This window comes from Equus asinus, chromosome 9, assembly GCF_041296235.1.
Source record: "Equus asinus isolate D_3611 breed Donkey chromosome 9, EquAss-T2T_v2, whole genome shotgun sequence".
Taxonomy (NCBI): Eukaryota; Metazoa; Chordata; class Mammalia; order Perissodactyla; family Equidae; genus Equus; species Equus asinus.
This window is the reverse complement of record NC_091798.1, coordinates 20,487,827-20,500,210: the sequence shown is the minus strand read 5'-3', so window position 1 is coordinate 20,500,210 and position 12,384 is coordinate 20,487,827. Positions and strand designations below refer to the sequence as shown.

Genomic DNA, 12,384 nt, shown 5'->3' with positions numbered 1-12,384 from the left:
CGAATATAATTTTTTCTATTAAAATGTTTTAAGTACTCTAGATGCTTCAAGTTAGGGCAATCTAGTGGAAACTTGTTTAAAAGGCAATAAGCTTTTAGGATAACTCACCCCTTAATTTCTTATTTTAGAAGTTTAAATTTCATATAAAGACATATTTTCTGCCTGTATCATACTACACTACCTTAATTGTACTTTTCAGAAAGACATAATCGAAGGATTCCATTACAATAAACTTATTGATTGATTGATTCATTCAGGGAATTTAATTTGAAGGCTACTTTGAGCTCCCACTAAGTTCTAGGCACAGAATGCAGCAATGACCTTGACATAAACCACACCCCTCATGACAGTTATATTAAGGAGCTTAAAATTTGAATACAATAAAATCATACATACTGTTTCTTGAGTGCTTTTATATCAGACTCTGTTGTATGAAAAAAGCCTGCATTATCTTATTTAACACTAAAAAAATCCTCTGTACAATTATTATCCCTGTGTTATAGATGAGAAAGCCAAAGCACAGGAGATTAAGTACCATGCCCAAGATCAGAAGCTATTAGGTGAAGGAGTCTGGAGTAAGATCCAAACTCTTAGATCTCTTGTGCCCTTAAAGACCATGTACCACAACCAATGTGCCATCTGACTGTAATGACAAGACATGAAATGGGGTTGTCGTGGGCAACATCACTCATTTGGAAATAGCAAATAACAACCACCTATTTATCGGTGAAAGGTGCAATTAGCAAAGTCCATTCCAAAAATATCAGCAAGGCGCATGCTATATTTAAGACCATTTACTACAGAATAAAAGCCTGAAGAAGCCTACAGTCTAAGCTAAGGATTACTCATGTGCAGAGATCCCTCTGGTATCATCCTTCAAAAACAGGCAAGGTGTGAAAAGTCAGTTACCTCAGAAAAAAGCAAGACTCTGCTAGAAGTGCCCCAAAAGGAGTCCTTTCTTCTGAAATTAGCAAAGTGCTTCTAGGTTGGAAACCACTGAACCTTTGCCCTGACGATAATCTAAGAACAAGCTACATCAGGATCCAGGTATAAAGCAAAAGAATAGTTCATTTCAAACTCTTTGTTTTCCTTATTTCCATTTGTGAAGATTAGCTAGCATTGAAGCCGCTTATTAGAATTCAAGATTGAACTCTTGTCAAGATCCTCGCTTCTATCTGTGTATGTAGTTCGAGACCTTTATTCACTAGGAATTTTACAAAAACAAATTATCACACACAAGATATTTACTTGATGTTTATTTTGTAGAATGGGCCCAGCACTATAGTGAAAAAGATTTTTCTCCCCCTCTCCCAACAAGTCCTACCCTTCCTTTTTGGAAATTCTCTAAAGCATTTTGGAATGTTTTATAGATCCAAAACATTGCTCTTAACATTTTCAACAATCTGGTATCTCAGCTGACTCGTGCCCTTTTGGTGAACGTAACTACATATCTGTACACCCAGCTGTGGCAAGTATTTCTGTTTATCAAGCTATATATCTAATGTTTTAAGTTCAATAAAATCACGAACACAATTTTCGAAGACCTTTAGCCTTTTAACATTTATTTAGTACACGTTTCCATTCTTTTTAGTCTGAACTCAGCACATTCCTCTGAGCTGTGTGAGATGCCTGAGAGGGCCATGAGTGTCTAAAGAAATAAGAGGAAAAATCCTAGAAGTTGTACTTTATAATAGTCTATTAAAGGCATCTAGAATGCAACAAAAGTGAAGGCTATTTTTAAGTCTTAAAACATCATTTTCTTGACCTTCCATATTCTCTCTTTTGGAGGCGATGTGGTCATGTAATTTTGCCGCCAGATAGATGCAAGTTTTAGGTTCAATCTTCATTTTTCTAAGCTTCAGTTGCCTATAAAACGAGAGTACAATTGAAGTCAAATAGCACTGTTTAAAAGATTAAGTGAGAAAAATAAAATAAAATACGTAAATTATCAGGCTCGGTAATTGAAACTTAACGGATCCTTAGTACACTGTCATTCCCTTCATTTTCTCTATAGCAGGAATTGTAAGACAACACACACTTACCCCTCTCTCTATACTATTCCTAACTGCTTTTAATTTATGGATGCACTTGTTTTAGGAACACCCATTCGCCAATTACTTCTGACAGCTGCCTACATAAACCAAAATTTCAAAAAATAGAAATTCACCATAGCAGGAATTTATCAAACAGGACTGAAGTTGTCAATAATAATAGTCATTAACTTTGCCCTTAGTCAGTATCAGGCCAAGTGCTAAACACTTTATTACACTATTTTATTTAATATTCACAGTAGCCCTCTGAGTTAGACTTATCAAAATTAATTGACAAGGAAATAATTTGAGAAACAAAAAACAGAAGCTCAGAATCGTGAGGCAATTTTCCCAAGGTCATTGAGCACTTACAGACTTGGGATTTGAAACTGGGTTGCTCTGTTCTCTAAATACAGACATTTAATTACCTTGCAATTTGCTCAAGTAAATATTGGTATTTAAATCTCGGGGCTGTTTTCCAGCCAATATTCCTTAAACCATCTATTGGTTATGTAATATGGATAATGCCTCAGAAGTTTCTGTAACACCTCCAAAGTTCAAAGTAAGTCTATTCCTTACAACTTGACCATGTCTCAAAAATATGATTTAATAAAGCCTCAGTGTTTCTTCTTAATCCTGTGACTTGTTAATATATTTACAAAGATTATCTGCCTTGAAATTCCTGGAAAACTATGGAATATTGGATGGTTTAAAGCAGCCTCGACAAATTAGCCACCTACTAGCTGTATGACCCTGTTGATTCTCTAAAAATTAATTAAAAGAGGAATAATAGATACGAGTTTTAGACATGTGATGACAATATCTTCGATGACAATAATTATCATCTTTAACATGCTTTCACATATTATATTTAATCCTCAAATAATCTTGTGAATGTGCAGAAATTTCCCTCTCTTAGAATTTCAACAATGATACAGACAGTCAAGAGAATGAAGTCTAAATTACCCCTTTTACAGATATGAAGACTGAGGTCTCTGGAAGTTAATTAACTTGCTCGAAGCCACAGAGCCAATAAGTGGTGAGGTTGGTACTAGTCACCGGAAGGGGTTAGAATTTTTCCACACCATACAGCTTGAGCCACCTGCTTTGGGTCACTGTGAATTGTTTATTATACATTTTCAAACAGCTTAAAAAGGATCTTAAATATTCTAACTAGTACAGTACATTACATATTAGTTTGATAATATTAATTTGTTAAATGAACATTATTGGATACCATCATTCACATGCCAACTCATAATTATGTAAATAAACTAAAAACAACTGACTTAAAACTTTTCTGAATATGGATAATTTTAATCACTACAGATGGATTCACACGATAGGGAAGATAAAGCAGTATTAACAGAAAGGGAAAGATTGTGGGCATTTAAGTCAGAAAAACTTGTGTTCAAATTTTGGTTTTGCCACTTCTGAGCTATGTGACCTCAAAGAAGTTACATGTAAGTTATGTCAGGAATTTCTTCAAAAGAATGGCTATTTCAGAATCAAGAAAAAATAGCATAAAAGCAGAAGAATTAATAATGTAAGAAAATATTATCCTAAGATAATGCAATGATCTATCAATTATCAAGAAGATATTGGCTTCTTGGTTTATACATTCGGGATACATGAGTGGAATATTAGACAGAGCTGAAGATCCAGAGATTTCTTGTGGATCAGAGACAGTGAAGAGCTATTTCTTTTCAAAGAGTTGGGGACAGTGAGGGAATATTTCCTTCCTCCCCAGGACACCATGTTCAAGATGCCCATTTAAAGGTGTTTCCTATCTTATTCACAGCTTCTCAATAGCAGAGCACTTTAGCCCTCCAACAGATCCCCCTCAGTACTGCCACACCATGAACTGAAAACTACACTGAGGTGAAAGTAAAACTCATCCGTCTCAAACCAAAGTGGGCTGAACTAGAAAACAGTCTCTCCGTGGTCCTGTTGGTTTCCCTTTCCGCAAGTATGCTGAACTCCGGGGATGAAATTTTGTGGTTTGAAATTACAAATTCACTTAATTTCTTTCTTTTCAGGAGTAACAACTGTGCTCACCATGACAACTTTGAGTATCAGCGCCAGAAATTCCCTCCCTAAGGTGGCTTATGCAACTGCTATGGATTGGTTTATTGCAGTGTGCTATGCCTTTGTGTTCTCAGCTCTGATCGAGTTTGCCACAGTAAACTATTTCACCAAGAGAGGTTATGCATGGGATGGCAAAAGTGTGGTTCCAGAAAAGGTAAATGCTTTAATATCCCCTGTGATATATCACTACTATGTCTTTTTAAACCTATGAGATAGAATGTTTGGAATTGGGAGAATGGATGAAAGTTGCAGAAAGATGGCAATGAGGATTTTTTTTCTTCTGTCATAAATGGTACAGTGCTATGATAATTTTGTTATTGCTAAGGAGAGAAGTTGTTTGAGCGGATAGATGTGTATAGCGAAGGGGATAAAGGAGAGATACAAAGGTAAACATTCTGCCTCAAATATGCTTTCCTATGGTTTCTATTGATTTGAGAACAGTTTTAACAAACCTGACATTAGGAGCAAATAAGCTTACACACACCCTTATAATTTTTACAACTTAAAAATCATAGTCTGTTGGTTGTTTTCTGAGCCTAATCACTTTGGTCATATATTATTACTATAATGCCTCAATTTAATCGCGTTTGCAAAATGCATTATCTCCAATTTTCAGTGAAGTGCAGAGCAGGAAACATATTTTCTCCCTCCAAAATAGAGCTTTGCTTTAAGGATCATGACACACAGAAATGACAGAAAAATTCTTCGTTGTAGAAAATTATCCAGTCAAGACTATCACTGTTCTCCTCGATTAGAACCTACTGTAGAGCGGATTTTAAAGCACAGTCGGGAGGATAATTCTACTTCTGAGGTTTGAAGGAAAATATGTCAGAATGCAGGCGAGCCTTGGGATGGTGGAAAGAAGGGCAAGGTCAGAGACACCGAGCTCATAAGACATCTAGAAGTAAACCAGGAGGAGTCATTCTACAGCGACTGTCCCAAAATTCTGTTCCACTGAATACTAGTCCCTTGAGATAGCCCCTGGAAATACACTTCTGTGGTAAAATATACTTGAATAATGGCACATGATGGGTCACAGAGTCACAGTGTATTAAAGAGTCTGAGGGGGTCTGCAATAAAGAAATCTGTTTAGTGATACTTTTTCCACATCTTCACAAATGTACCAGAAAAGAGAATCCTTTGTGGTGGAAACATTTATCATATTTAATAAAATCTAAAGTGTTACTAATTATAAGGTGTACCATTAATATATGTATAAGTGAGAAAGGTAATATGCTGCCAAGTGAAAGCTCTTTGAGATTTACCCTTCAGCCATGAATGAATCAGTTGAACATCCCAATCATCTCCTATACTAGTAAAAGCAAAGAAGGTTCTGTATAGGATATGCTATTGCAGCCAACATGTACCAGAACCAGGCTCTCAAAATTCACCTTGTCGTGACATGTTTACTCAGTATAAAAAAAAAAATCTCTGAATTTGCAATCCAAGAAGCTTGGCTCAGGTTTGATAGAGAGAAGATAAAGAGATTGCATTTACCAGTAGGAGAGGGGCGGGAGGGTGGAGATAGAGTTACTCTCAAATACTTGCCTTAGCCATTGATGCCCTCCACTTGTCCTAGAATGAAAAGGCAGCCCAAAGAAGAGAGAGACAAACCCCGAGATGGGTGATCCTAAGACACTACTAATTGTAAGACGTAGCCCATGGTCATAGACATGAAAATCTTAAAAATGCACGACGTGGAATCACTGAAATGCTCCACTAAAGATTTTTTCAGAATTAATAATAGGCAAACATTGGTGATTTGCAACTGCAAAGTGAAGTGTAAGCAATGGGAAAAGTTACTTTTCTATCCTGATACTTTCTCTGCATGCTGCAAGAAGCCAGTGTCTTTCAGATTCTGGCTTATCAGTATCAGGTGTTAGTGACTAGTGGTTAGATGAAATGGAATTTGGTCTGAAAGCATAGAATTTGAGTTGAGGCATTGGTGAGCTCATAGTTCAGTTTATATTTATCTCCCTGACCTCACATTGTCTTTGAAGTTCTGTGTCTCAAAGTATTTTAAACTCTATCAATCTACAGTCATTGTTATTCATTGTACATATATAGATTTGGTGTAGTCATATCTTATTTATACCGATATGTACATATATATTTATAAATGCTACATCTATATCTATATTGATCATCCTAATGAGAAAGACATTATTTTCTATAAATTATTTATGCCTCTGTAAAAATCTTCCCTAGGGCTTTGCCAATTTAATTCGCTTATTACAGAGAGTATGATGCAGGTCTCATTTTGACATTCAGAGAGGGTGAATAAAATATTTTTCCTGTAACCAGGTAAGTTAAATTTCTGGTCTCTAACATGGAAAAAGAAAATTCCCATAGGTCATCACATTATCAGGTGAGCATACAATAGCCTGCCTAAGATCCATCCTCATACGATTAATTGCTGATAGAAATATCAGCTTCTTAGAGAATATGAGGGAACTCAACATTTTCAGAAGTGAAAAAAACTATTAATTATTACTAAAAACTTAGCTTGAGAAATTTTAGTTTTGGGGTATTATGATATACTGGCACTGGGAGAGATGAAATCTATCAATAATATCAACTATTCAAGAATTTTTCCTGTTGCAGATTGTTCATTTCAGTTTATCTAACAGAGTGTCTGTCACTCAAGACGTTTTGAATAGATTGGAACCCATTTTCTCTTCAACATCAGGATACATATGCATTTTATCTGAAGGATATACTTGCTTTTTAACGTATCCTTTGATAGTAGAACTCTTATTTTTTAACAAATGGACTCAATACAAGTTCTGTTTGGCTGTTTGTGTTGAAATAAATCATATCTATTTATGACCTGTAGTCACTTGGACCATATTCAGAGAGAATCACATTTACTCACTTTATTTTTGTACAAATAGTTATGGAAACTTCTGCCACTCCTCATAAAGCTTAACCAAATCTGCCTTCACTACAAAATGGGTGTACATATACTTGAAGTAAGTGGCCTTGATGTTAGTGACATAATACTAGAAAAAAAAAATCCGGACTTTTTTTTTGTCCTAATATATGCTTAAGGTTTTGGAGGGGAGAAAAAGTAGCAGATAGTTCACAGAGCTGTATAATAAAGAAATTAACTCGTTAGAATTCCTGACGTGCCTTGTAAAAAGCATCAGGTATTCTGGAAGTAATATTTCATTGTGATTTGATAATAAAAATACAAATTATCCAGATAGCAATTCTAGTTGGTCAAGTTTAGCTGCTCATCGATATTCTCTGTATAGATTTTTTGGCATAATAATCAAGTTCCACTCCTAGGAATTCTGATTCAAAATATGAGATTGTGCCCAAGACATTTGCACTTAAAAAATTTTTAACTGGTGATTTAGTGCACAAAAGAATGAGAACGACTCTTCTAGACTAGTACTATCCAACAGAAACATAAATGAGCCACAAACGTGAGCCATATGTGCAATTTAAAATTTTCTAATAGCCTTATTCAAAAAGCATAAAGGAGTGAAATTTAGCTTAATAATATACTTTAGCCAATATATAAAAGCTATTACCTTTACAACGTGTAAACCATACAAAGCATTATTAAGGAAATGTATTGCATTCTTTTTTTTTTTTCACACTAAGTCTTCAAAATCCCATGTGTATTTTATACTTACAGCACATCTCAAATCAGACTAGTCACATTTCAAGTGCTCAATAGTCACAAGTGGCTAGTAGCAACTGTATCAGACCACATAGCTCTAAACAATGTTCCACTTCATTTTTTAGAAATGTCTATCTGACGGAAACCCTAAGAAATGCTGCAGTTGTCAATCATTGATGAGCAGCTGGCACTGATCAAGATTTGAATTCGGGATACCCTGAATAACCCTGCTTTATCATTTGCCCATTTGTAATATGGGGAAAAGGAGCAAACAGTAATTGTCTTGGTAATTTATTGCTACAAAACAAACCACCCCAAAACTTAGTGACCTAAAACAGCAACCACGCATTTCGGGCTGAGAATGACCTGGGTGGCAATTCTATTAGTCTGAGCTGGGCTCAGTTACATAGTTGCAGTAAACTGGAGGCTCTGCCAGGGAGAGAAGATCCACAATGGCCTCTCTCGCAGTACTAGGGCCCGATACTGGCTGGGGCTCTTGGTGCACATGGTTTCTGGTCACTCAGTAGTCCAGTCCCGGCTGCTTCACTTCACATGGCAGTGGAATATTTCAGAAGGTAAAGACTGAGACTGTAAAGCTTCTTGAGGATGGGCTCCTAAGCCAGTACAGCATCACTCTAGCAAGGTCACAAATGTAGTGACTTGAATGAGTGGGGAAATAGACTCTACTTCTTGATGGGACAGCCTGGAAAATATTGTGTCTGCATTGTTTATCCAACTTTACAGAGATATAATTGACACACAACATTGTGTAAATTTAACGTGTACAATGTGCTTGATTTGGTACATTTATATGTTGTGAATTGATTACCACCACAGCCTTAGCTAGCTGTCTCCACTCGGTCACATGGTTACTATTTCTTTTTTGAGGTGAGAACATTAGAGATCTAGTCTAAGCTACATTCAAGTATATGATACAGTATTATTAACTGTAAACACCATGCTATACATTAAGTCTCCAAACTTGTTAATCTTGTAACTGGATATTTGTGTCTGCATTTTTAATTTATCCCAATAATACAGTCAGAAGTTACATTTCGTAGATTTTAAGCAAAGCACAGATTTGAGTTTCAAAGTAAGGGCCACTTTGCTCGGCAGCTTATAAACTTGCTTTCCACGCTAAACAAAATGCTTTTATATTTCCTTCTACAGCCAAAGAAAGTGAAGGATCCTCTCATTAAGAAAAACAACACTTACGCTCCAACAGCAACCAGCTACACCCCTAATTTGGCCAGGGGTGACCCTGGCTTAGCCACCATTGCTAAAAGTGCAACCATTGAACCAAAAGAAGTCAAGCCAGAAACAAAACCACCGGAACCCAAGAAAACCTTTAACAGTGTCAGCAAAATTGACCGACTGTCAAGAATAGCCTTCCCTCTGCTCTTTGGAATCTTTAACTTGGTCTATTGGGCGACATATTTAAACAGAGAGCCTCAGCTAAAAGCCCCCACCCCACATCAGTAGGTCCTTTATTCATAGTCAGTTGTTCAGTCCTCTGCACTGGGAATTGCTTTCTGTTCCCAACTAGGTAATTCCCATCTGCTTTATTGCCTCTGTCTTAAAGAATTTGAAGGTTTCCTTGTTTCCATAATTCATACAAGAACAACAGACCCCTGTCTGGCAGTCCAGAGCAGAGCAGAGTATACAGCTGAGAGACAGGATTCTCAGAGAGGGAGCAAGAAGGCAAAATCGCGACAGAAGGAGACAGAATGAAAGAAAGAGGAGAGGAGGGGGGAGTAGGTCCAAAGGTATGAGGAAAAGTAGAAGAAAAATAAAACTGAGCTATCACTCCAGGTCATTTGTAGATACATATTTCCAAATACTCTTAAAAGAAGATACTGTATATGTCAAAAAATATTTTTATGTGAAGGTGTTTAAAAGAATAAATTATGAATGTTTGATGCAGAACAGATTTTAAAAATCCATGTCTTTATTGCACAAACGACAGCGTGCTTACATTTTTGTTTTGTTTTAAAACCGATGTATAGCTTTAACATTTTGTTTCCAAAGCTGAAGATCCCCATTCTTTCTCCTTTTAAAAATGCCTAATGCATTATTTTCTTGGTAAATGCTACTTTAAAATTCATGGGAGTTGCATAGGCAAAGGTGCACATCCTCACTATAGAGCACATTTAGTCCAATGGAGAGAAATGCTTTAAATAGGCTACTTCACTCTCATCGGAGCTTTTACCTCAAGACTCGATGAGGAATCATCTTAGCAGAGATATACACTCAAGAAAAACCAAAAAAAAAAAAACCATTAAATAAAATAAAACAATTAAAAAAGATTCCCTTTTATACCCTGTCTATATCCACATAGCACATGGGTCCAATAATCACTTGATTCTCATTATGAAGATGTTTTTAGAGGGGCAAAAATATTTTGCAAGCTCTAGAATTGTTGAATGTATTATTTTATATAACAGTACATTAAAAGCTTTAGATTGATATTTATGACCAGTAAACAAAAATAGAATATATAAATTCTATATGTAAATATACAGCATGAGATTGTACATTTTTTACTTTTTTTAAAGTTCTGTTCTTAAAACGTTGTGTAGGACTCACCGCTCTTAGCTGTTAGAATGTTGTTAAGTGCTGTGGAAACACCTTTAGAGCCTGCATTTAAGACCAGAATAGCCTGTGGGAATCAGAAGGAACTTAAACTATTTGGGTATGAAATCCACTTATGTAGAGAAAGCTTATAATTTCAAACTGTTGTCTGGTATACAGTAGTATGTCAGTTGTTATCTGCTCCAATCATGCCACATTTCCCTATTTTAGGCTCCTATAATATAGAAAGAAAATGGAAAAGCATTAGTGGAAGCTAGAAGATCAACTGTATATTATTACTATCTTTGCTGACACCAACCATTTCAATAAGTGTTGTACCACATGTAGCATCGAATATAAAAGTTCATGAAAGAATGTACAGGAAATAACTTTTATTGAGTAATATCATTACATTTCGTTTATACTGTAGCAATATATTTGTAGGTATACTATGTAAGGGCTTTAACTACAAGAGGTCCATTAATACTCCCTATGAAAATTCTAGTCTGTTTCATTTCTTCCCGTATGTTTTAGAGATAAATATTTATGCAGAAGGTATTTTTGAAGTCTCCTTTTGTCTGATAGAGCTTCAGAGATATTTAAAATTAGTGTTCAGAATCCATAGATCACAGTCTACACACATTTAGAATACTACGACATAAACCTGTCAGCAGAATTGCCAAATAAGACAGTTGGGATCCATACCCAAGCTTTGAGCAATGTTTTTCTCAAAAAGCTGCTATCCAATGATATAGGAAAATACATGGTTTGTGTTTTCCTAAACAAACTCTGGTTTTCTTTCTAAATATGTTTTATTGTTTAATTTGGTCCCGCCTAAATTCGATGAGCTAGGCCAATGAAGGCTGAACCAAGGATGCTTCATCCTCTGGTATCATGTGTAGATATCATGTATAGATAATAAAATAAAATATGGCTCCAACTTCTGTGTTGTTGTTTATCTTGTTATTTTTCAGCGTTAACCTAATGTGTTTATTATAAGCATTTTACCTTCCAGACTCCTCATGGCTAACATTTGGTCTGTATTTTGCTCATTAGATGTGAATATTTCTTCTTAGTCTGCTTTCTGCTATGCAATGACTGCATTTCTATCATTTCTTAGTTTGTTAGTATATGTGGATAGTATCTATTGTATAAATTGATTGCACAATTTATCAAAGACAAATTATTCTATGTAGCTTTTCTACAGTGCTTTGCTAAACCATGTAATATTAGTTAAGTCTTCCTTGAAAATAAAGACACTCTTATAGAGGACAGTTCCTGTTTACTCCCAGGAAAATTTTTTAAAAGATGACACTGAATGTTTATTGCACCTTAGTGCAGTGAAGTGGCAATAAAACCCAACATGAATCGAGGTTGTTTATGGCAGATGCATGTATTGCTTTACAGAGTTTAGCAAAAGCTCTTAATTTTATGTCATACTGTATTCTATTATAATAATAAAGCTAACATTATTCAATAACAAAGTGGAATGCTTGACTCTCTTTTCATATTATTATTATTATTTTTTAAAGATTTTATTTTCCCTTTTTCTCCCCAAAGTCCCCCAGTACATAGTTGCATATTTTTAGTTGTGGGTCCTTCTATTTGTGGCATGTGGGATGCTGCCTCAGCATAGCTTGATGAGCGGTGTTGTGTCTGCGCCAAGGATCCGAATGGGTGAAACCCTGGGCCGCTGAAGCAGAGCGTCTGAACTTAGCCACTGGGCCACGGGGCCTGCCCCCTCTTTTCATATTATTCATGGGACCTACCATTGCCTGTTTTAAAACATTTTCGGGTAGGAGCACCTCAAAGTGCCAATTGCGAGCAGGAATCTAGGCTGCTTAGAAGATTTTTGAAGTTGTAGCAATAGTATGATCCTAAACTATGATTTTAAAAGAATTACTTTTAAAAAGAAGAATTGTTAAACACCTGGTATCTGGGGTTACTAGTATCATTTCAACTCAAAATTTGTAAAGCATAAGTAGAGTAGAATCAAAATGCTGAAATGCTAGTAGAGTTTGCTCGTATCTATTGTTAACACAGTCAATTTGTTGTCGGATCTAC

The 12,384-nt window shown here is 35.8% G+C and overlaps 1 protein-coding gene across 2 annotated transcripts in view; it reads left to right on the top strand.

The window, feature by feature from the left end:
* Positions 1-11,804, top strand: part of GABRA1 (gamma-aminobutyric acid type A receptor subunit alpha1) — a 57,625-nt gene extending 45,821 nt beyond the window's left edge. For both annotated transcript variants that reach the window (XM_014842751.3, XM_014842752.3), the window contains 2 exons: positions 4,070-4,272; positions 8,920-11,804. In XM_014842751.3, the coding sequence (XP_014698237.2) occupies positions 4,070-4,272; positions 8,920-9,231 (515 nt within the window). In that variant the 3' untranslated portion in view covers positions 9,232-11,804. The remainder of the gene's footprint in view (positions 1-4,069; positions 4,273-8,919) is intronic.
* Positions 11,805-12,384: the final 580 nt, after the last annotated feature.